This window comes from Acinonyx jubatus, chromosome C1 (genome assembly GCF_027475565.1).
Source record: "Acinonyx jubatus isolate Ajub_Pintada_27869175 chromosome C1, VMU_Ajub_asm_v1.0, whole genome shotgun sequence".
In the NCBI taxonomy this organism is placed as follows: domain Eukaryota; kingdom Metazoa; phylum Chordata; class Mammalia; order Carnivora; family Felidae; genus Acinonyx; species Acinonyx jubatus.
This window is the reverse complement of record NC_069381.1, coordinates 18,730,263-18,756,497: the sequence shown is the minus strand read 5'-3', so window position 1 is coordinate 18,756,497 and position 26,235 is coordinate 18,730,263. Positions and strand designations below refer to the sequence as shown.

The 26,235-nt window shown below is 40.2% G+C and overlaps 1 protein-coding gene across 1 annotated transcript in view; it reads right to left on the bottom strand.

The window, feature by feature from the left end:
- The window catches only part of MACO1 (macoilin 1), a 61,634-nt gene that overhangs the window by 33,716 nt on the left and 1,683 nt on the right, over nt 1-26,235 (bottom strand). The window contains exons 2-6 of the mRNA XM_027060042.2: nt 12,013-12,154; nt 10,112-10,238; nt 5,334-5,457; nt 3,798-3,976; nt 1,908-2,409 (exon numbers count right to left, since the gene is read on the bottom strand). Of these exons, the coding sequence (XP_026915843.2) occupies nt 1,908-2,409; nt 3,798-3,976; nt 5,334-5,457; nt 10,112-10,238; nt 12,013-12,154 (1,074 nt within the window). The remainder of the gene's footprint in view (nt 1-1,907; nt 2,410-3,797; nt 3,977-5,333; nt 5,458-10,111; nt 10,239-12,012; nt 12,155-26,235) is intronic.

Genomic DNA, 26,235 nt, shown 5'->3' with positions numbered 1-26,235 from the left:
GCATGGGGGCACTGGACCCATGGAAGGAAGACTGGCCATCTGAGTCCTTGAACTTCTTTACTAGAGGCAGATTAGGTGGCAGAGTCAATCAACATTACAGCTGGGGCCCAAGTGAGATGGTATCACAAGACTGAGTCTTATCTGCTGTTTCTGTAATACCCAACAGCGGAAAACTGTTTTGACTTGACTGCTATTCTTTAAAGTGAATAGGAGGGGCGCCTGGGTGGCTCAGTCGGTAAGAGTCTGACTTTAGCTTGCGTCATGATCTCACAGCACGTGAGTTCGAGCCCCGTGTCGGGCTCTGTGCTGACAGCTCGGAGCCTGGAGCCTGCTTTGGATTCTGTGTCTCCCTCTCTCTCTGCCCCTCTCCTACCTATGCTCTCTCTAGCTCTCAAAAATAAACAAACATTAAAACACACAAAAAAACTTAGGTGGATAGGAGAAAGGATGTTAAAAAGCTTGTGGCACATATTTCATTTACAGCATATAATAAATTTGTGGGACATTTGATTTGAAATAGAAGGTTAACTAATTGGTCTTTCTCCCATGGGCCCCTGGAAGAGGGTTCTCTGCTGAGTGTTTTCTCTGCAGGGCATCATGGGCAGAATGTTGCAACAAACAGATGTGGATGCTGGCCTGACATCATCAACAGCATGGTATGCTTCTAAAGGTGGCTGGGGGCTAGGAAACCTCTAGAGCCTTTAGCAGCAGAACCCACATATATTTCTCTTAATCTAACTGCCAGTCAGAAAAGTAAGACAAATTAATAATCTATTTTATATAATTTATAACACTGGAAACCTTCCCTCCTAGAAGAAATTGTCTGCTCTTAATTAAGCCAAAGGAAGAGAATGGAAGATGACTTAGTGGAGGCAGGGAGTTATAACCGTCCTCTTGAGTTACACATGAAAAAAGCTCCAGTTCAGGAGCGCCTGGGTGGCTCAGTCAGTTGAGCGACCGGCTTCGGCTCAGGTCATGATCTCAAGGTTTGTGGGTTCGAGCTCTGCGTCAGGCTCTGTGCTGACAGCTCGGAGCCTGGAGCCTGCTTCGGATTCTGTGTCTCCCTCTTTCTCTGCCCCCGCTCTGCTTGCAGTCTGTCTGTCTGTCTCTCTCCAATATAAATAATAAACATTTTTTAAAAATCTTAAAAAAAAGGTCCCGTTCAGATCCCAGTTTCCAAATCGAAAAGATACGAGGTAAAAAGAACATATGTGTATTTTAGAAAATATATAAAACACAGCAGACTTAAGGCTGAGCCAGTCAAGGTAAATACAACGATGTTATTCTCTTACTTAAAGATGGGAAAAGGAACATTTGTGATTAAAATTGAAGTTTAACATTGTATTTACCTGTGGGATGTTTAGAGATTACCTTTCAAACTTGATTTCCCCAGAGTTATCTGGGGACATAATCCACGTTTTAAGTGGAATTAACCAAAACAAGCAAAAACAAGCACAAGGTGGTAAGGTCAACTTTCTCCGCACCCACCCCACCCCGCCTTTTGGATCCAGTCTGACAGAGGGACATGTGCGAACAGGACACAAACTCTTCGTCTTGTGTCTGTGCCACAAGAACTTTGGATATGCAAACAAAGCAAGACCAGGACCACAGATCTGCCTCTCAAAACCACTGCAAGAATCGAGTTACGTGTAAATGTGGTCACATGTGCAAAGGGAACACTGTCACCTCTTACTCAGAACACTCAAAAGGGCCCGAATCAATGCTTCAGGACAACGGCACTAGGTGACCAGCAAACTCATGTGAAATAAACACTTCAAATACCGCCGGGTCAAAAGCCACAGTACCTGGTCACCAATTCCCACAGGCCCGTATGGAAGGGTCTGTTTTTCCAGACTTAAGTTGGGTTTCCTGGAAAAGTGGTCGAAGGACACAGCACGCACACTTACCTCACCAGTGCATCTGGCTTGCTTAGCTGGTTATTAGGAATACAGTTTTCCATTAAGTCCTTGTGAGTACTTGGGCTCTTGCTAGTGCATTTTTGCTTCTTCTCGTTTTTACTAGATGAGGAAGGAATGCTCCCATTTGTGGCGCTATGACTGCGAGGTGAGGAGTTCACAACTCCACTGGCATTTTTGTAATTTTTTGAGGAAGCAGTGCATGAGTCCTCTTTCAAGAGATTTTCTGTACTTCCCACAAGATCATTATTTAATCTTTTACTATTGATATGGTTTTCCATATACTCAATTTCTTGTATTTTCGAGTCTACAGGTTGTAGAATATTGTTGTTATTTATTCCAAGGTTGTGTTTTTTGGCATCCTTGTCCTTTTCTTTCCCTTTTTCTCGGTATTCTATCTCTGGCAAAGTTGTGGAGAGTTTTTTGTTGGCTGGAATACCTCCGTTGTGGTGTATAAGGATCGAGGAATCCATATCAGGCAATCCTTTGGCTGCTACAATACCAAAAACAAACCAACAAACAAAAAAACCCACACCGGAACATTTAGTTGTATAAAAACACAGCACAGAGTCAACAAACTGCATTATCTATGCTTAGAAACTTACTCCATCAGTTTACAAACTCATTTAGAAGCAATAATAACCACACCACATCATGCTAACTTGTGCAAGCAAATCCATGGGGTGCCTAGGGTTAAGGTTAAGCATCTAACTCTTGATTTCAGCTCAGGCCATGATCTCATGGTTCATGGGTTTGAGCCCCACGTCGGGCTCTGTGCTGACAGCGTGGAGCCTGCTTGGGATTCTCTCCCTCTCTCTCTAAATAAATAAATAAATAAACTTAAAAAATTATCATTTATGGAAAATCACGATCATTTATAAACACCAAGCCGTTCTAGTTTGGGTCTTGAAAAGAAGATGAGGATTTTACAGTTAAGTCATACTTAATTTATCAGTCAAATCAAACTTGTCTGTCACTGGGATGAGAGGACACAGGCAGGTCAGACTCTTAAGAGACCATCTTTTAAAACAGGCTAAGCAAACTGTTAATAGCTTTACTGAAAAGAAAGTGATTAAATGAAACAAAAGGAGAGGTATGAGGTCAGGATATGGGGCATCTATGTTTTTCCTGACTCTAGCAATGAGGTAATAAGTCTATGACATTTAGTAGGGCACTCAAAAAGAATTTTCCGTATGAGGCCTAGACATTCCAGTCTGTCCAAGTCTACTTGAAGAGATCCTTCTGCACGATAGCAGAGAGTAAGATTGGTATATTTCAACTAAAAACATGACTCCAAACTTCCAACCTTCAAAGAAAACTAGTATTGTTGTCAATTCATCTACTGCATTACATACGTGCTCATTAGAGTGGTCTTACTAGAAACTGCTCACTTTAAGAGCTGCACTGCATTATAGGAACCATTTAGAATGGGGCCGAACCACTTTTGCTCTATTCAGAAGAATTTTAACTTAAAAAACAACTATTTATGTCCACATCGCGATCTTGCTTATACTTTGGTTCTTGGCTTGCTTCAATTATAAACTCGCATAGTTATATATGCTATGTTGCTACTGAGAATAAACATTTTTAAATATTTGTAACAAATAAAAGGTTGAAATGGAAAATACGCTATAAAAATAATAAAATAAAATAAACATATTTGAAGCACATGGTCTTCAGCTACTAGCTAGAAAACATCCACGCCCTGTATTTCATGATCAAACAAAGCAATGGCCCTGAAGGGGAACACCAGAAAACAGGAAAATCCTTGGTAATCTTCCAAAGTCCTACCAACTTTTCCAGGGCCAAAAAAGAAATCTACTGATAGACAAAATAATGACTAATCTACTGAGCCAACACAGCTTTAGGGTAAAGACCTACCTTCCTCGGCTTCTTTTTCTTGCTTCTGGAGCATCTGTTGCTCCGGGGGGAGGGCTTGTTGAAGAAGCTGCATGTAAAATTCGTTCTCTTTCTGCACTTCCTTTTGCTTCCTTAACCGCATTTTGTAGCTTACGTAACTTTTGAAGCCAAAGCCCAAAGTCACCACGGGGTACCCAATGCTAGAAAGAAGAAAACCTAGCCAGTAATTGCCAGTTAAAAACAAACCACACACGCATCAAGCACACGAGGACACCTACGACTGAAATTAAGAAATACATTCTAGATGATGATGGCAGTGGAGCATTTAGTACACATAAATATATGTGATGTCTGCTATGGAAGTGACAGGCAGCGGGCACGTGGAGCAAACCCCCAGGGAACAGAGGGACTGCTAGACCGTAAGAGGCTGCTCACCAGACTCTGACATTCTTCAAACCAACTCAAGAACTTTACCCCAGTGACTGCTGGATACAGTTGCTAATGTCTTTGATTAACACTGAACTCCCTTGTGCATTTTTAGAACTTAGGCATCTGGGGGCGCCTGAGTGAGGGGCTCAGTCAGTTAAGCGCTGACTCTTGATTTTGGCTCAGGTCATGATCCCACGGTTCATGGGATCGAGCCCCGCGCTGGGCTGCATGCTGACAGCGTGGAGCCTGCTTGAGATTCTCTCTCTCCCTCTCTCTCTCTGCCTCTCCCCCTCTTGCACTCTCTCCCTCTCAAAATAAATAAATAAACATTTAAAAAATAAACACATAAATAAGTATTGATATTATCAGGGCCAACATTTGGTTTGTACCACCAAATTAAACCAGCTGTACTTACAACCTCTGGGATAAAAAGTTGAAATATTTTCATTTGACTCATCAGTCTGTCTAATATCATTTCAAAGCTTCTGCAAACACTGTCAAAACTCATATTAAGTCTCATTAACATTCAAACTTATAAATTATAATTAGTCTAAATGTGCTCTCACTACAAAATTAAAGTGACAAGTTTTATTGACCAAGTTTATTTAATGCACTTGCTTGTGAAAAGACTTTAAAATATTGGAAACGATATCTTCTTAGTTGATTCCTGTTTATTTTGGTTTGTCATAAATACTAGCAAAAATTAAGTCAGTTCATTTAAATTTCATGAGAGAGCCATCTATTTCATCAAGACATTTTGGAATCACTATCTGATTAAGATAAAAATAGGTAACATTTATCGGACACCTATGTGCTTGAAATTAAGTTAAATACATATATCCCCTCATTTCATCTTTCCCATGACCCCACAAGATAGGTCGCCAATATACAGGTGAGAGAGCTAAGGCTTAGAGCCGGTGACATGTCCAAGGTGACAATGCTATCAGGGGAAAGAAGTGGGGCTCGAATACTCATCTGCCTGAAAGGAGGGCCCACGCTCTTTACTGCCATATTACGTTGTCTTCGGGTTCGTGTAAAATCTCTAAGAAAAAATTTATAATGGCACTTACCATTCTACACTGAAAACACTGAACTGAATTAGAGACTAAGAATACACATAATACTCACCAGTGAGCAGCAAAGGGACGACAAAGGTCTACATGAAAATTTTTGAGATCTTTAAATCTAATCGCTGCTTCAATATAAACAAAGAGTATCCAGAGGGACACCGTGGGCAAACACACTCCCCTTTCTGTGGGAAACAGCAGAGAGACAAGCATCAGCGATACATTAAACTAACATAACAGATGGGTTGTTTGGGACACGAGTTCAATGACAGTAACTTTCTTTTTCTTTTTCTTTTTTCTTTTTTGAGTTTAGCTGACATATAACATTACATTAGTTTCATGGGTACGACATAGTGATTCGATTTCTCTATATGTAATGTTATGCTTACCACAAGTGTAGCTACCATTTGTCACCACACAACGTTATTATGATGTCATTGGCTGTATTCCCTATGCTGTGCCTTTTATGCCCATGACTTATTCATTCCAAAACTGTAACCCTGTGCCTTCCACTTCCCTTCATCCATTTCGCCCATCCCCCTATGCCCCTTTCCTCCGGCAACCATCACTTTGCTCTCATAACTACAGTAACTTTCATTAAAACCTTCAAACTAATTAGGGGTGTCTGGGTGGCTCAGTCAGTGGAGCGCCCGACTTACACTCAGATGATGATCTCGTGGTTCCTGGGTTCAGGCCCTGAGTCAGGCTCTGTGCTGACAGCTCAGAGCCTGGAGCCTGCTTTGGATTCTGTGTCTCCCTCTCTCTCTGACCCTCCCCTGCTCACACTTTGTCTCTCTCTCTCTCTCTTTTTCAAAAATAAACAAACATTAAAAAATTTTTAAAAAGACTTTCAAACTAATTAAAAAGAAGTTTGACCCAAACTGAAAGCTTTTATATGACAAAAGATGCAATGGAATCATAGACAAAAATAAAAGACAAACATTCTGGCAAAAAATGTTTACAATATGTAAAAGAAAAGAGTCACAGCCCTACTTTACAAAGAGCTCCTACAAATCAATAAAAAGGCAACTGAAGAAAAAAATTTGCAACTTATAAAAGAAAAATATAGATGGCTAAAAAACATATGAAAAGATGCTCAACTTCACTACTACTGATTAGGGAGATACAAATGTTTTAAAAATTAGATTCCATTTTTCACTCTACTAGATAAGCAAAAATTTTAAAGACAAGTAATAATATAGGGAGGGTAAGCCAAAGGGTTCATTCTCATACTTGACAAAAATATAAATTGGGGCAACAAGTTTTAGAAAGCCGTTTGGTTAGTATAATTAAACTTAAAATATTATAACTTTGACCCAGAAATTCCAATTCTGGGAATCTACCCTACAGAAATATTTTAAAACTCCCTGGAATAAATATATAAGAATATAAACTATCTTATTCACAATAGCAAAAATGTAGAATTTAAATGCCTATCAACAGAGAATTGTTTATAATAAATGTGTATAATGTATATGATACAGCTTTTCAAAAGAATGAAGATCTGTACTAACATGAAATGATACGTAAAAAATAAATTCTTAAGAATGAGTTATAACATAAAGAAATGTTTCTGACATTTAAGGGGCACCTGGGAGGCTCAGCTGGTTAAGCCTCTGACTCTTGATTTCAGCTCGGGTCATGATCTCACGGTTTGTGGGTGTGAGCCCTGCATCCGGCTCTGTGCTGACAGTATGGAGGCTGCTTGGGATTCTGTCTCCCTCTCTCTCTCTCTGCCCCTCCCTCGCTTGCTCTGTCTCTCTCTCAAAAATAAATAAATAAACTTAAAAAAAAAAAAAACTAAAAGAAATGTTTCTGACATTTAAGTTCTGTTCTACAAATTGTTTTTCTTGACTATAAGCTTATATTCCTTTTGTAACTAAAAACAAGTTTCAAGGGAGGAAAAAGCAGCTTGGAGTAGAATAAGTAAGATACAAATAATGGGGTAATTTTCACTGATTTTTACAATCAAAATCTGCAAGCTGGGACTATCTATGTGAAGACGTGATTAATAATGGGATTTTTTTAATGAAGATGGACTACACAGGCATGAGGTCCAATAACTCTGGAAAAGAGCTCCTTTGAGACTGTATAAGACAAGTGAGTGACAGAAGACGGAATGGGTGGGGGGAGGGAAATCAGTAACCTAAGGTCTTCTTACTAAGGATCTTGGGATGAAATAAAAGAAAAGTCATAGCATCTTGAAAGTACAAAGAAGATCATTTAGTCCAAGCTCCTTACTATACTGAAGAAGAAAGTAAGGCCCAGAGTTTATAGAAATTGGGTCCAAGATCACCGAGATGATGCGGAGTCTGTTCCTAAGGAGAACCTAAATCCCCTTAGACCTAGTGTGTGAGGCAAGAGACACTCAAAGTCCTGTCAAGGCAGCTAATGGCCTCAACCATTCTTATAGATTTAACCTATAAAAAATGGGGCATTTTCACAAATTCTTTTCAAAATACATTTTCAAAAATTTATACTCCTGGGGCGCCTGGTGGCTCAGTTGGTTGAGCGTCAGACTTCGGCTCAGGTCGTGATCTCACGGTTGGTGAGTTTGAGCCACGGTTGGTGTTGTGCTTACTGCTGTCAGCACAGAGCCCCTTCTGACCCTCTGTCTCCCCTCTTTCTGCCCCTCCCCCACTTCACTCTCTCAAAAATAAATAAGCTTTTTAAAAAATTTATATTTCTTAATTTCTTATATTAATTTCTAAAGTTATCATACACATAATATGCACATTATAGAAAAAAATGGAACATTTTGGACAAAATATCTGTATGTCTATACTTGTCAAATAATAAAATCATGAAAATATTTTTGAGCAAGTGAAAGAGTCATATTGTACACACAGTTTTGTATCATGTTTTTTTCCCTCTTAATAGCAAGGAAAAGAAATTTATGATATAATATTATCATTCTTTTGTGGCAATATATAATTTCATCAACTATTCCTAATAAAGTTAAGAAAGAATTTTAAATTTTAACAAGTGGCAAGAGAAATGTATCCCGTGTTATAAAAACTGTACTCGTATTTGTCTGGCCCAATAAGAATACAAAGTTTGCTTTTTTGTTTATTTGAGCACTAATCATTCCAAATTAAAACCTACTTCACAACTTAGCTATTCCAACATGCACTTCTGAGCCTAAGGCTAAAGGGAGCCACCTTAGGATCCTAGCTTCACTGCTGCCCTGTGATCCCCCACCAAACTCGTTCCCAATAGGTTCTATTAACTGTTACAGGGGTAGTTTTTTCCCCAACTACTAAGACATTATTAAAGTAATTGAGAAAATCACTATAGTTCATCACAGTCACAGATAATTGAGCTGGAAGGCTCCCCTAGACATTATCTAGATTACTTCACCTTCATATGACAAAGAAAAAACTGTAACCCAGACTCAATGACAAGTGTAAATGGCAACTCACTTGAACCAAGACCCGGGACCAGGAAATACAAGGAAAAACTAAAGTATGAAGAAAATCACTTTAATTAGAGGAAAGCAGACTAAGGAACTGTCATGTTAGCTTATAAATCAAGTCAGATATGAGAGAGTGCTAAAAGATGGAGAAAACCGTGCTCACAGTGGATACTTCAAATATCAGAGCTGACCCGTGCCTTCTACACGGGCCAACATCATCCCCTTGGCACCTCTGAGAAGAGGATGAACAATGCTCCAGGGAGCTTTTAGGAGCTGGCACTCCCTCCAGGATCAAAATCCTAACAGGTTCCGCAGCTGGGCCTAAGAATCAAGCTTCGTGCAGCTTTGCTGAAAGCGTAGCACGCTGAGAGCCAGTCCTCACATCCCCAGGCCCCCAACTCAGGCTGCCACGGTGGCCTGGAAGAATGTGAGAATGTCTGGTCTCATCTTGGTTTGAGACAGCAGAAGTACAGCTGTAAGGACGGAGGTGACTGTGTGGCTCCACTCCAGTCAGAACACACCTGAAACAGCACGTTTCGCTTAAGAGAACCGCTAAGAGCTAAGAAGGTCAGGATGGTGAAAGTGGTTCAGATAACATACAAGGAAAGCTGATGAAACTAGAGACGTTCTGCCTACAGAAAAGAAGACTTGAGACAGAAGACGTTAAATCTCTGAAGAAATGTTAACTGTGGATGGGAGACCACACTCATTCGGTGTGGCTCTCATGTAGGGATGCAATGCTTGGGCTCAAGGGGATGGTCTGTAGACCCCTCGAATCTGAAGAAAAAGTTCTGTGCACTTCCCTTTATTTGTGGGGGAAAGCCTCTTTATGTCCTCTGTGAGATAAGCAAGCCCCCAAACAGTCAAGATGTGCTGGGTCAAAAATATCAGGAGGAAAATTCTGGGTCAGTAGCAGGAAGAACTTTCTATTACAGCTGCCCCAAAAGCTGAGTTCCTTGTCACTGTAGGCTTTCAATCAGCGATTAAACCACCAACTGTCAGTGATGCTGTGGGGATTCTTAGACCGAACAAGGGTTCAACTAAATGACCTCAGACATTCCTTTCAAAGCTGAAACTCCGGCAACATTTGTCCTATGTGGAACGCGGCTGTCTTCGAGTCTACCTAAAGAGAAATCACTTCAACATACACACACACACACACACACACACACACACACAAATATCTTCATAATGAGGATTGGTCGTTGAAATGCCTACAACTGAGATGTCAAATCATAAAGGCTTAAACTTTTCATTCAATAATGCTAAAACAGACGAAATAAACTTTAAAGATGTAATCTATTAGGAAAAGGCCACTTAAAAATGTCCACATTAAATCCAACCCTAAGTAATGTATTCAAAGAAATCATTTAAAAAGTTGAGTCTAAGATTTCTATCCATGTTAAGAAGCCATTAAGACTTACCTGTGTGCCATACGTACTGAACCCACACATAGGTGCTAGCAGCAAAAAAAAGCCATTGTATGGGGATGAACAGCAGACATATTATATTTGACGTGAATGCTACACAAACAAAAAATACTGAGAAGGCCTAAAGGAAACAAAACAAAACAAAATTAAAAACACGTCTTAGAACTTCTTTTTTAAACAGAGGTTATTAAAAGCATGTTGGACAAAGATCTCTGAAACTGCCATGCTATATAGAGCAAGTGACAACAGGACATTTTAAACACTGAAAACCCGCCATATAAAAAGGAGGGGTTAATTGAACATTAAAGAGTAATCCTATTTATGGCCTCAAATCATGAAGAACAACCGGACCGGACCACACTGAGGCTGGATCACAGTGAGTTCATTTGGACTCCACAGGTGGGTCACCTCAAAGAGTCAGAATTTTAACACAGAAAAGGCTCCTCTCCTCATCAAACATTCCTAAAAAGCCTCATTCTTAAAGAAGTGGCTGTTGGAGCACAAATGAACCACAGTAGTAAGAATTATGCTGATGTTCAGGGTTTTAATAATGCAACCTTTCTCTGGACACACCACTATTATGTATTACCAACAGGACATGAGCTCAAAGCCATCTCTTCTGGGCTCTGGATTTCGAAGTCGAAGAGTTACAGGTTCAAGGTGTGGTCACGGAACACAAGAGAACTGCAGGTCAACCAAGGGAACAAGCCCAGGTCTTTGCCCTCGTTCTAAACCTGTAGTTTTCAAACCACAGCCTGGGGCTGTGTGGGGAGGATGCCTCAGCGACCCAATCAGGTAAGCGTCTGACACTCGGTAAGGGCTCAGGTTATGATCTCATGGTTCCTGAAACAGAGCCCATACCAAGCCCCGAACCAGGCTCCACGGAGCTTGGGATTCTCTCTCTCTCTCTCTCTCTCTCTCCCTCCCTCCCTCCCTCCCTCCCTCCCTCCCTCCCTCCCTCCCTCTCAGCCTCTATCCAGCTCAAGGGTGTGTGCACGCGTGCGCACACTCTCTAAAAATAAATAAACGTAAAAAAACAAAGCAAAACAAAACAAACCTAGTTTGGGGATTCCTGGATCCTTTCAGTGGGTCTCGCAAGTCAGTATCATTTTCATAACAATATCAAGATGTCATCTGCCTGTTACACGCTCATTCACTCAGGCCTAAGGTTTTTTTTCTAGAAGCTACGTGATATGTAATATTGCAATCGAGTGAGTTCAGAAACAGATATGAAAATGCAGCTGTCTTCCATTAAGCCAGACATTAAAGAGATTTGCAAAAATGTAGTCAATCTTCGCATTTTTTTGTTTTGGAAAATATAGTTATTTTTCATTTAAAAAATGTAATTTGCGTTACCATGTGATGGGCTTGTTACTATTTTCAAGTGAATTACCAAATAACTAAATTTGCTTTCAAAGTTTTAATTTCTAATATGGTAAATATGGACAGATCTAACCCACCTAAATAAAAGTTGCTTGGAATCCTCAGCAATTTAAGAATGTAATGGGGCCCTGAGACCCCCATAAAGTTTGAGAACCACCGTTCTAACTCTAACCCAATCACTAACACAGTGATTGGGGCCCCAGAAATACTTCGGAGTAGGACTAGGTAATTATTGTTTCCTTCACTACTTTGTTTCCCTCCCCAGGTCTTCCCTTCTCTTCTTGTCTCTAGAATGGTAGAGGAGGCAGGGAATGTGACGATTTGATCTGTGGGTTTAGACAAAATTACCTTAAGAGGCCAGTTTCAGTCCATAGGTCCTATTAGCTCAGTACAGTCAGTCACCTAAGGACTGCTAATAAGATGTACTTTAGACAGTTTTATCATCAGTTACTGAAGATTTTCTTAGAAAATTACATCGCTTATACTTGAAATACACGTATTAATAAACATACCAGCCCCTGGTATCTGAAGGAATCATAGACGCTCCTGATGAAAAGCCAAAACGGCCACAGGTACTCAAATCTGAACTCCAGGACAAAATCGGCCAGGAGGACAAGTGCCCACACTACCAGGAATTTCAGGTATAAAAACGTACTGCAAAGTAATAAAAGTAAAGGATTAATTCAAGGTCATCTGGGAAGCACAGAAAAAGAAAACACACTTTTTTTTTTAAGGGACAAAAAAAATATCTTCACATACCAGGAAAACAATGGAGAAAAAGGACAAAAAAGAGTTGTCGCTGGAACCCATTGAATTTTCAACAGCTCTGGCGTTCACTCTGATACCCACAACCCTCAAAGAAAGGTGATGGCCAAAAATGCTTAATTCCATTTAAGATAAAAAAAATTTTTTTAATCTCACCACTATTTAAAAATGTGCTAACAAAATATTGCAACACTCTCAAAATTACAGCTTTCAGGCTATTCTTCATTAGAAGAAAATGTCACGGTTGAAAGGCTTCAAATTTGCTGTTTCCCCACCCCTCTACAGCTGCTTGAAGAGTCTTTGAAATTCTTGATGTACATCCCTACATGCTTGAAGGGTTCTGTCTTTTTCCCTCTTTTCTCCTCTTGCCTCTCTATGTATTATTCACCTGCATTAACCAAACAAAACTCAAATGACTTCCCTAAACAGAAAGAAATGAACTTCAGGAGCAGATGCCAATCACTGCTAAGGATGTAAAATGTACTTTAAAGAGAGGTGCCTGGATGGCTCAGTCGGTTATGTGTCCGACTTGGGCTCAGGTCATGATCCCATGGTTCGTGGGTTCGAGCCCCATGTCAGGCTCTGCACCGATGGTGCTGAGCCTGCTTGGGATTCTCTTCTCTTCCCCTGCCCCTCCCCCACTTGCTTGGGCTCGCTCTCTCTCTCTCTCTCAAAATTAATAAATAAACTTAAAAAAATGTACATTAAAGAAAAAATCCTGAAGCATCTTAGCCTTGCTCTAGCTAAGATACAAATATGTGCTTCCATTTCCCTCTGGATATATGTTAAATAGAAACACACTTTGATAAACTGGGCGGAACACATATTTAACCACTCCAGTAGCTCAAAACAAGGAAATGGATTAAAATCTCAAAGTCCATTCTTCCAATTCATGAGTTGTATAGTAGATAAGAGTAGCCTTCAGATTAATAAGCCCCTTATTATTTAATAAGCGCCTAATTCTATGTCCCTAACCTAGTCAATTCTGGAGCAGGTTAAGGCTAGGCATTAAAAAAAAAAAAAAAAATGGGGCGCCTGGGTGGCTTGGTCAGTTAAGCATCCGACTTCAGCTCAGGTCATGATCTCACGGTCCGTGAGTTCGAGCCCCGCGTCGGGCTTTGTGCTGACAGCTCAGAGCCTGGAGCCTGTTTCAGATTCTGTGTCTCCCTCTCTCTCTGACCCTCCCCTGTTCATGCTCTGTCTCTCTCTGTCTCAAAAATAAATAAAAACGTTAAAAAAATTTAAAAAAAAAAGGTTTTGTAAGATAGATTGAAAATACCTAACACTCACTTTGACTTGGGCTAGAACTTGCGTGCTGCTTTGTGATACAAACATTCCAATATTGATACGATTACATTAGCTGTTTGAATATATACCACCACCACCAAAATCAAGACTTCAATAAATCATTTTGAAATATATTAAAATAAGCTGCAAAAAAACTTAGAAACTTGGGGGCGGGGGGCAACAAAAACAGGATCCAGCACTGAGGATTGTTTCTGTGCCCTCTCAAGTCACAAGGGTAAAAAGATGTCAAGAACAGACATGTATGACCCTCAATGATACAGGAGCAAAGTGATGCATAATTTGCAACTAGGGGCAATTTCTAATACTAACTCTTGATAGAACCTCTTAGGGCTCTGATAATAGGTTTCGATCAAGAGGTCTGCAATAGAATCAAGGAACCCAAGGCAAACCAGAGAACAGGCTTGTATTCTAAGTCCCACCTTTTAGTTTCATCTCCCTAGACTCATTATTAGCCGGGTGACGATGGGGGCCCCATTCTCACTCAACAAATCTATCACTGATCCAGTGGAGAGCAAGACATATTTTATTGGAAGAGACAACTGAGTCCCGAATAGGCATTCGGGAACACAAATATAGTTTCAACCCAGCTTTCCAAGCTGCTTGGCTTTCAAACGGAATGGTTTTTTCCTTGTGTCTAGAATTGTTTCTAGATTTTAAAGAAGTATGATAATAGCCTCTCGGCCATGTTTCTAAGGCATTTAAGAAATGGCATGCATGGAGATGTTTTTACTTCACCTGTGAACACTTTTTCCCATGGGGCTGCCTCCAGACTGCAGCTGAAGGAGACGTGGCGAGTACGTCAACTTGTGGAGTTGACACCGCTCCCAGGTGAAGGTGGAGTACCACTCTCTGCCCCAAACGCTCCCCAGGCGTGGCAGCCCCCCTGTCCGGCCAGCAACATCCTACTGCACTAGTTAGACAGCCATTATCCAAAGACCGACAGCCTGTTGAATACTTTTTCACGACCTAATCATCTAAACCTAAGGCGATACAGAAGTTATCATCTTTGTAACAGTGACTACTCGTTTTCAAGTCTGTGACTTCACAAGAGTTCCTTTTCATATATTTCGTCTTTTCAAAAAACTGCTTTCATACTTTTCGTGTTCCTTGGCACCCAGTTCTTAGTCACAGTTTAGAAGTGTAGATATCTAAGGAAACTTGATCTTTCACAAACATATGCTGTACCCTCAACTTTCGTCAGGCTCCCCTTTTAGGAGCACCTGCCTCTAAAAATCAAGAGGCGATCGAACTAAAAAGTAGATTTTACGAGTTTTACAAGAAGAGTTCTAGAGTTTAGTTGCACAATCGTATGAATATACGTGTGGTTACTGACCTGGACATTAAAAATGGTTAAGATGCTAAATTTTACATTATGTATTTGGCCACACTTTTAAATATATGGAAATAAATAATTTACTCGTCTTAAAAAGAGGTTGATTTTACTTTAGGACTAGTATTGAATTGATTCATTTCCGTCTTCAGGGTTTTAGAAAGTTTAAGACAATTGCCTGATTCAGTATTCACTTAGTACTTTCTATCAGTAAATTATGCTTATTATCCTTCTATAGGTACCTGTAAAAAAAAAAAAAAAAGCCAAAAGACGAGCAATCTAAAATGACTACTCTCCGTGTAGACACCCTAACTAATTCCTTTCCTTCCATGTTTTGAAGGTCGTAAGATTTTGCCAAATCCAAAGAGATGACATTCTAAAGGGACAGAAAATAAGGTTTTAAGCCATTATAGCATTCCACAATATTTCTTTTAAACCATGAAGAAAATATGATTAAATACAAAAGATTTTTATGCATACAGTTCATAACATGGTTCATAGCTTGATGTTACTTTCTCTGATCCAAATACATTTACGAATAACTATAAAATGTCTTGAACAAAAATATAAAGCATAACTGCAACAAAAAGATAGTTTTCATAATAATATAATGAAACAAAGGCAGACCAATAATGTCTTTTGATGGCCTTACGTGCTTCTGTTCTAGATGCCAGTGAAATAAAGAAGTGACGTGTGTAATTATCAGGCTTAATGGCGGTGACTCTTTCAAAGGGGTTGTTAGCTCTAGTCCCCCCCACCCCCCCACACACATTCTATTCCTGCCCTTGCCATTTACAACCATTTTTTACCTGAATCTATTTAGCAATACTCTCCACCTGTGGATTAATCATTTATGATTAATGAGAAGTAGTATTGAACATTTTTCTTTTTCCAAGTAAAGTGCACCTTCTCTCTGCTACCACTAGCTGCTTGTCACTTAGATCATTTTCTGGAGCCCACATAATTACCATAGTGTGGCCATCAATCCTCAGTACCTGACCTTTTCCCTTGGCAGACTAATGGCCATTTAGTTCACTTGGTCCTCACCACAGAAATGACTCTCTAGAACACTTCACTGGCTGTGCTAGTGGCCATCTATCTCAATTCCTAGCTTTCCCGTCCTCTCAGACAGCAACTGTGAACTGCTTTTAGCTTTCAGTACGTAGCATGATACTTCTTACACCAGACTGCTGTCTTGTCTGTTATCAAATACCTCTCCCTACTCGACATCACCTCTAGAATATTCCTCCAGTCTTGTCCAGCTGATATTCCTGCTGAAATCTTATTATGTATGATTTTAGTCCTGCTACTCCAAGTGTGGTCCAGGGACCAGCAGCATCAGCATTAAGGACGAGGTTTTCAGAAGAGCAGTATTTCAGGGCCCGCCTCAGACCTATTTAATCGAAGCGTGCGTGCTCACCAGATCCCTAGACCATGTGTGTGTACATTAAAACTGGGGAAGTACTGTCCCGTCATATAAACTTCTCGCTGTTATGGTACCGGCACCGAACTCCACAATGTCTCAGAAAGAAAACAATCATCTCCTCGGATTATCAGTTCTTCTCTCCAAACCGTTAGTTCTCCTTCCCTCAACTAGGAACACTTTTTAAGGTTAATTCGTCCATTTTCTTACCTTTCTTTCTGAGTTACAGACAAGATCCCTACCAAAGTACAACGTAACCACATGACGCACTTCTAATTACTTCTCGCCCTTCAGTGCACAGCATGAGCGTCACTTCCTTAAAAAAGGTTTCCGGGATCCCAAAGTGAAGACTGGTACCCCGTGATATGCTCACACAGCATCCTGGACCCTAAGAACGTTTACTCGCAATTATAAATAAGTAGTATTTTATTTCATTCACTGTTTAAAAGTAAAGTCCACCAGAACAAAAGAGCTGCCTATTTTGTTCCCTGCTTTAGCCTCAGTGCCCAGCAGAGCGCCCGCACACTGCAGAAGCTTAACAAATATTTGTCGAATGAATGACCTACAATGCACAAGAGTGTTCAGAATCGACAGTAAGGCCTTTGCCAAAGCACACACTTAAAATGAAGGTAGATGGAGAGATCGTGCACAGATGACTGGGAAGCGTATTTAAACAAAGCAACATCAACCACCAAAACAAACACAGCTTCTGCTCCAAAGATTACCATGCACAAGCTCCCAATCTGTTTTCTCCTTCACTAGGAACAAACGAATCTAATCACTAATCAGTCTTGCTCTGGGTGCCGGACTATCATTCCATCTGGCCTACCTGCCACTGGCTCTGCCTACAGCGGGAGTTCTCAAAGTGTCTTCTGTTAAGCCTAACATTACAGAAATCTGCAAAAATGTAGAGCCACACTGCCCTTCTCATGGGTTTATTACTATTTTTATATGAACTAGTAATTCTTAAAATGCTTCTGTCGTGGGGAGCCTGGGTGGCTTAGTCAGTTAAGCTTCCGACTCTTGGTTTCAGCTCGGGTCATGATCTCACGATTTCAGGAGTTCAAGCCCCGCACCAGGCTCTGTGCTGGCAGCACAGAGCCTGCTTGGGATTCTCCCTCTCCTCTCTCTCTGCCCCTCCCCAACTTGTGCCGTCCCTCTCGCAAAATAAATAAATAAACTTAAAGAAAGTTTCTGTCTTAATTTCTAATATAGCAAATACTGATAGCTATAACCCATACAAACCAAGAGCGGAAAGAGGTCCTGAGACAAAAACAACTGAGAAATGGTGGACTATAGAAAGTTATGCGCAAGCATCAAGATCAAATGGTCTAGACTCACTGCTATGTTCTGCACCTGCATCCCGGTGTGCAATCCAGAGAGGAGGGACAGTCTGAGAAGACCTAAGCTGCTCCTTACTTATCTTTTCTATTCTAGTCCTCCTGCAGACCGCAAAGAGAACTTTTCGAGAGTCAATTACACACACACACACGCACACACACACTCATACATATATATACATATACAGGCACCGCAGTGACAAATCTACTGTAAAATACAACCAGTTTAAAAAGAAAAAAGAAAAACTAGGATAGAAATCACTTAAAAAAGCTTTTAAGAATTTTTTAAGAATTGTGTGGTATAGTATTTTACGAAGGACTATATGGACTACACAGATATCAAGGACAGGTACTGGAACCTAAAGCTGCTGGAGAATTTAGAGTTTTAGAAATTCTGTTTCAAAAACACTTTCATCTAAAACACACACACACACACACACACACCTCTGACAGTGTGGACTCTATGAGGTTTGGGGTGGGGAGGGGGCAGAGGCACATGAGGAGAAAGAGAACAAGCCACAGTATCTTGTGTCGAAGACACTTCGTATCTTCAACGGTAGTAATCATGCACCTAATCACACCTTACACTTACACCACACGTGTAATTTTTCCAAATGCTTTCATGTTAATTATCTCATTTTAGCCTTACAACTGTGAAATAGGCAGGGTAGTTATTACCATTTCATAAGAAAGAAACCTGAGGAGCCAGGAACCTAGAGGCTGCAGGGCACTGTTGAAAGAGCACAGGAATAGGGGTTTGGAGACCACAGAGAGCAGAGTGAGTTCTATGTGGAATGCTGTACGGCTGCTAAAAAAAATAAATAAATACATTTTTTTTTTTTTAGTTTTTAATGTTTATTTTTGACAGAGAGAGAGAGAGAGAGAGAGAGAGAGGCAGAGCATGAGTGGGGGAGGGGCAGAGAGAGAGGGAGACGCAGAATCTGAAGGAGGCTCCAGGCTCTGAGCTGTCAGCACAGAGCCCGATGCAGGGCTCGAACTCATGGGCAGTGAGATCGTGACCTGAGCCGAGGTCGGACGCTCAACCTACTGAGCCACCCAGGCGCCCCTAAATACATTTCTATGATAAGAAATGGAGAAGAGATTAAGTGAGGAGAAAAGCCAAGAAACTTTTATGTAAAATGGAATCCTACTTTTGTTAAGGAAGAAATATACCCATTTGCTTATATAGAAAGAAGAACAACAATTAAAAACTATGTAATGGTGATTATCCCAGAGCAGGAGCACTAAGGTCTGTTGCATTGTGCTAATACATTGTCATATTAAGTTTTGCTTTTGTTTATTTTTCAGTAGACTTCATGCCCAGTGCAGAGCCCAACACGGGCTTGAACTCACAGCCCTGAGATCAAGACCTGAGCTGAGATCAAGAGTCGGATGCTTAACCAGCTGAGCCACCCAGGTACCCCCTCATTACTTTTATTTTTTTTAACTCTTCATTTTGAAATGACTTTAGACTTACAGAAAAGGTGCATGAATTGTATAAAGAATTCCCTCCTATCGGGGCGCCTGGGTGGCGCAGTCGGTTAAGCGTCTGACTTCAGCCAGGTCACGATCTCGCGGTCCGTGAGTTCGAGCCCCGCGTCGGGCTCTGGGCTGATGGCTCAGAGCCTGGAGCCTGTTTCCAATTCTGTGTCTCCCTCTCTCTCTGCCCCTCCCCCGTTCATGCTCTGTCTCTCTCTGTCCCAAAAATAAATAAACGTTGAAAAAAAAAATTAAAAAAAAAAAAAAAAGAATTCCCTCCTATCTTTCGCCTAGATTCCATAAATGATAAAATAAGTTATCAAGTTTCTGTTATCATGCTCCCCCTGTTACCATGCATACATATTGGTTATTTTTTTTAATCAGTCAGGAAATTAACATTGATATGTTACTATTACCTGATCTAGAGACCTTATTCAAATTTCAGTAATTATCTCACTAATGTCCTTTGAAGCAACAGATGAATAAATAGAGATCGAGCCATCGACATATCCTGGTCCAGAATCACATTTTGCATTGTTGTCATATCTATACTGATTTTTTTTTTTTTTAATTTAACAGAGATTCTCATTTTGAGAAGAAAAAAGGCTCCTGGTAACTGTTGCTTCACCTGGAGAATGAGGACAATGACACTTGCCCTACACGTAGTAGAGAGCTGAGAGCTCCGTATGAATTATTACACATGCATGACACTCAGAAGTGATGAAGCAGCACCATACTGTGCAACAAAAAAGAGAAAAGACTTTGGGATTAGACAGATATGGGCCTCTATCAAAGGAACTAAACTTGGGGCAAAACTTGGTTTCCTCACATATGAAACTAAAGCTAATACCCTTACTGGAACAAAATAAAAGAATGAAGAGAAAAAAAAATAGTAACAGCAAATAACTTTCCGATCAACTCTCTGTGTCAGGCATTATGCTAAGTTCTTTACGTCACTTATCTCAATTGTCCTTATATCAGTCCTGTAAAGTAGGTGGTCTTATTTACTATTCTCATTTTATAGATGAGAAAACAGAGAGAGAAAGCAAGTAAATGACTTGTTCAAGATCACACAACTAGGGTCGGGGACATTCCTTGAACTCAAGTTCGTATGACTTAAAGCCCATACGATTATCCCTCATTCTGGACTTTCTCATCTCACATTAGATATTCAGTAAATATCATTTTCCTTCTTTATATCCTTTCCTATATGTATATTCAAATTATATAATTCTTTAATTTTTCCAACAGGACCAAGTTTTTAAAAAATGAGCAGATGTACTTTAGGAAAGAATACATCCTCAGTATCTCATTCGTAAACTATGAATTTATAAACTTAATTTGTAAACACACTATGAAGCTCTGCAGAAAAAAAAAATTAAGTCAAATGTTCTTTACAGAAATAACTATGGCACAAAAGATGGGACAACTCAAGACTGCTTTCCAGCAAAATTCACACTCTTAGAACGGTCATTGTAATAAGGAAACATGTAATTCAAACATAAAAAGACAACTCATTTAAAAAAAAAAATCATAAATACAATGAACCATGACGTATACAGCTTGTCAAGCCTAGAGCAAGACAAGAAAATAATGCTTATTACCCCTGAGAAAGAAGACTCCAACCTTAGTATTTCTCTCATCTGAGACAGGAGTTTTTGTTTGACCATGAACGTGGCACTCACCTCTCTAGAACTCAAGTGTCCTCACTACAAGATAGGCAAAATACTGAATTTAGTACTGAGTAGCTTATTTGGCTTTTAGAAGTGTTTTGAAGATGAAAAAAGTAATAATATAATTTGAAAACAGAGCTAAACTGTTTCCAGCCACCTCCACCATTCTAGGTAAGGAAACAGATCTCAAGCAGCGCAAATCAATCAGTGATGTCTACAGGTACACCTAAAGTGGACTCGCTGCACTGTTTCTTTTTTAAATTTTTTTTTCCTTCCAACGTTTATTTATTTTTGGGACAGAGAGAGACAGAGCATGAACGGGGGAGGGGCAGAGAGAGAGGGAGACACAGAATCGGAAACAGGCTCCGGGCTCTGAGCCATCCGCCCAGAGCCCGACGTGGGGCTCGAACTCACGGACCGCAAGATCGTGACCTGGCTGAAGTCGGACGCTTAACCAACTGCGCCACCCAGGCGCCCCTCGCTGCACTGTTTCAATCCATTAAATGCAAAGCCTCTAAAAAAGAAAAGGCAACAGAAGACATGGACGAGGGATAAATTATTTCTGACGTCACAATCCCATGACTCAATGTGAGTCCATCACCCTTAAAAGAAGCAGGCAGAAACAAAGGAATGAAGGTCAGAGTTATGAAGGGGCTTCAAAGTCTCGGGATGATAAGCATTTTGGAAGGCTGATGAGCAGAGGCCAACTTGACTTCAGTTAAATGTCAGAGTAAAGATATAAAGCCTCAAAGAATACATTCAAACAGTTGATTGCGTGTTTTTTTTTTTTTTTAAAGTCTCCATTACCGGGATCCATGTGCCTAAAGGTGAGAGACCTTGAGGAAACAGTCACTCCTTGGGTACTTGAAGAAATTCATGATGGAAAAAAAAATGTGTAGCAAAGGAGATGTGTTTCTACTGTTGGTATGTGCCACTATGCTTAAGTAGCTTGTTGATTGAGCACACAACTTTTTTCTTCTGGACCTATTTCTTGAAAATGGTCCAAGTAAGATAATTACACCCAAATCTATAAGCCTAGAAAATAAAAGTAATATATTGAAGAGCATACTAAATTTCATCAAGAAAAGTAATCCAGGGGCACCTGACTGGCTTAGTTGGTAGAGCCTGCAATTCTTGATCTCAGGGTTGTGAGTTTGAGCCCCACATTGGGTGTAGAGACAGAAATAAATAAAGGAAGAGAGGAGAGGAGATGAGGAGAGGAGAAGAGAGGAGAAGAGAGGAGAAGAGGAAAGGAAGAAAGGAAGAAAGAAAAGTAAGCCAATTATAGTATTTCACTTTGAGGTCTTAACCATGTTTATAAAATTTCTATCTGATTCTCCAGGCTCCATGAGGTATGTTATATCTTGTTATATCTCCTGAAGTATCACCTGGATCACAGCCTAGAAAATGACAAAACAAACAAAACACATACACACACACACACACACACACACACACACACAAAACCCCAAAGGGTTAATATCAATGGGCAGATCTGGGAGAAATGGCCAAAGAAAAAGCCTCTGGAAATATAAGTGCTTATAGAACAAGGACTGGCTCCATGATATTTGGCAAACAACTAACAAGAAAGTGAAAATAATAGGTTATTAAGTCTCCCATTAAAATCAACCTCCAAATCTAGTGAGGTTCAAGAAAGGCCATGAGAAATCAAAGAAAAAGGAAAATATCACTAATAAAACAGGAAGCTTTAAAGCAAATAATCTGAGGGGCGCCTGGGTGGCTCAGTCGGTTGAGCATCCAACTTCGGCTGAGGTCATGATCTCGCGTTCATGAGTTCGAGCCCAGCGTTGGGCTCTGTGCTGACAGCTCAGAGCCTGAAGCCTGCTTCAGATTCTGTGTCTCCATCTCTCTCTGCCCCTCCCCTGCTTGTGCTCTCTGTCTCTCAAAAATTAAAATAAAAAAAGTTAAAAAAAATTTTAAAGCGAATAATCTGAAATAGATCACATTCCCTCCTTCCCCTGCCTCAACTTGTAGCAGGAATTTAAAGGGATTTTCAAAGCATCTAATGAAACTAAACTGCCAAGAGCACTCAGGCAAGAAAAATCATAAATGAAACTTGGAGGAAAGTACCTTTTTTTTTTTTTTTAAAGGTAGTACACTACTAGCAAAAACGAAGTACAAAACTCCAGTATGGCAGATTTGTTTAAATGTATTTCATGAAAACTGCAAAAATAAGGATTAGGTAAACACGTCACTGGAAAGGTTAGAACGTTTCCATTTCTACATTGTCCTCACCCCCTCCCCCAACACCGCTCTAAAACCATACCGAATTTATCACTTTCACGTCAGGTCCTGCGTTGCTGCCGTTAAAGCCTACCAAGATTACCAAAATGCTTTTAGGCTGTGAGGTTGCAACATTGGTATCTGGGGTTTCGGTTGCAGAACACATGTACAATCAAGGCAGCCAAGGGTCATACCAGCCTCTAGTGGCTTTAATAAGCATAGCCCCGAGGAGGCTAAAACTAGACTTAGGAAACATCATTAATTAAAGAGGCAGGAAAAGCAGGAAAGTGAAATCTCTGGAGATCAGATTATTCAGACTGGGATCCAAAAAAGGAAATTAGGAAGCTGAGAAGGATGCAAACGTTGATCATTTGAAAAAGTCAAAGGTCAGGCAACTCTGGTCTGAAATAAAGATGGGACAAGGTATTGTATCTGCCAGGGAAGCCCTGAGTCCTCGGTTCTGGTTTTAAGGCACTAAGATATCCAAATCTAAGAGCCGGCTACGGTCCTGCACTGCCCACGCTTCAGGCAGCGTGCTACGCAGAGCCCAGCACACGATGACAGGAAGTATTCATAAATTCACAAGTGATGGGGCACTTCCTTCAACCACCAGTAACGAAGATCTAAAATAGCTTCCCGAAGCTTAACACAGGTGCCTTACTTAAAATTCTTATTACACTTGCTTGGGTCAGTAACAATTTTGACTGCAGAGACTTTAAACCTCAGCGTTTCTGCCTCTGGCTTCTACATAGCACACCTCGTCTCACCCTCCTATTATAAAGTCAGTAATTCTCAGGGGGAAGGAAGCGGGGAGTGTGGCGGAGTGACAGGTGGGTAAACCACACAGAATCCCCTTAAGGCTTTTCAAAACTACATAGCACTCCAACCCCACCCGGCCTGGAGAAATCACTGCATGTAATTAGATGTTACCGTGGGGAGCGTCTGGTGCATGTGTGAAGGCAGACGCGGGCAGAGGATCACGGCCGTAAAACCCGAGGACCTCTGAAATGTCGCAGTTAAGTGGACTCATTTATTTTACTTTCTCTTATGAATGACCTTTCTTTACAATTTCCAAAGCACTTTCACATCTATCTCATCTGAGTTAGAAAATACTCCCTCACTTAGTGGCGACCGTCTACTTCATCATAAAATAGCACCGGGCAAAATTAAGCTGTTAGTGCATCCGGTGAACAACTAAAATAGCAAGTTAAAATGTAATGCAACAAAAATATTTTCACATAAAGTTCTTTGGAACCCCCACACCACCGGGCAAACTTAAGAGGGCATTGTGATGGTCTGCTGTAAACTCCCTGAAGACAAGAAACTATGCCTTATCCTACATCCTTCACAATTCCCTGAACAACGCAGGTCCTTAACCAAGTAGGATAAATTCATTTATATTCATTTATTTATTAATGCACATGCTCAACATTTATCGAGCACTAAATTCCTACTCTGGCTCTGTGCTGGCTTGGATTGTTTATAAGTGACATTGGATTTTAGTCCTTAGTAATATAAAAGAAATCCATCACCATTTCTGTTTCTTTTCTCCTATTCTTGATTGTTAATATGACCAGAATAACATATTTCTATGCATTTCAATTTTCAAACAAAGGGCACATATATAAATGGAGATCATGTTGATAGGTCTACAATCCATTTTCCTTCTACCTTGCCCCTGAAACAATTCTACCACAGCCATTATACAGACAATAATCCTATCATTTGACAATCACCTCAGTCACAGTTGCTGGATTGGAGCCCATGATTAAAAGCGTCTCAGCAACAGGATTTTTTTCAGCAAGACCAAGAAGCAACTCACCCTCTGTTTTGACTACTCAACTTCTGTTTATAGCTGTACCAAATCTTCTAGTCTCTCTTGCCTCCTTACAGGATAAACCAAACATGTTAAACTGTGATAACAACAACATGGTAAATAATATTTGTATTGCGTGCTAGAATTTACAGAGTGTCACAAACTGAACGCGATCTCCTTTGGTCCTCAAGACTCATTTGACAGATGAGCGAACTGGGACTCAAAGTGGGAGAGCTGGGACTGGGAGTCCAAACCCAGGTCTCCTGATGCCCGCAGTCCAGGGCTCTCTTCATCACAGCTGCCTCCTTGCCGCCCCAGGTTCAAAACATTGTGCAGACTGAGAACGTAAAAATAATGTTCATGAAAGGTTATGCTGTGAAACAGTAGATAGTGGTTATCAAAACTGTCCACAGAGACTCAGAAAAAAACCAAACTTCTCTGTTTAATGAGACCAAAATTGGCCACATGTTGAGAAACAAAATGGGTAAATAGATGGTAGGAAACACAGTTCAGTATAGTTAAATTGGATGATCACAGAAATGTGATACTCACAAATCCTCAAACACCATAATTCATAACGAGCCCACTCATTCTGTTTGCTTTAGAAATAAAGGAGAACTTCCTAAACTTTTTTTAAAAAACAGAATTGGAAAAAACCAAAACTATGATCTTGCGCTTCGGGCCAATACACCATATTATAAACTGAGAAACAGGTAAGTGAATGAAAACATTCATTTGATATATGATGCTCCAAAAGGAAAGACCAGTAAATATATATGTAGGTCTTTTATTAACATTTAACTTAAAAAAAATGCCAAACAGAGAAGGGTAAACAGATTTGAGAGCTACCGGGGTTTTAAAATTTTATAGCGAAACTCTGAATCTGAATAACTTGCACAGGGTATTTACTATCAACCTTTAGCGTAAGAACATTCAAATTCCAAGAGATCATCACTAAAATAAATAGATCTTCATTAAGAATGAATTCACTTCACACTGTTCATGTTGATTGACTGGTTACTACCAGGTAGGTACTAAATTGGGCATCATTTGTCCAAATATAAGGAGACGGTGAAATACAACAGAAGACATGTAAACAATATGGGATCCCCAATCTTCTTTCTATAAATAAAGGTACCTCCTCATATGTTACTGTAAATAGCAGCCATTCAAAGTCACACTTGTCTTTGGTCTACAATTCTGTTTAATACGCTTTTTCTATTCTTGTGTCACTATTAAGTTGTTCAAATCTTTTTTCAATGGGCAGAAGAAAAATCCTTTATTCAAGAAGCATAGCGTGTGTAACTTGAAGAGACATTTCCCCCACCCATTAACTTTGTAGGAAAATGGTTTTTAC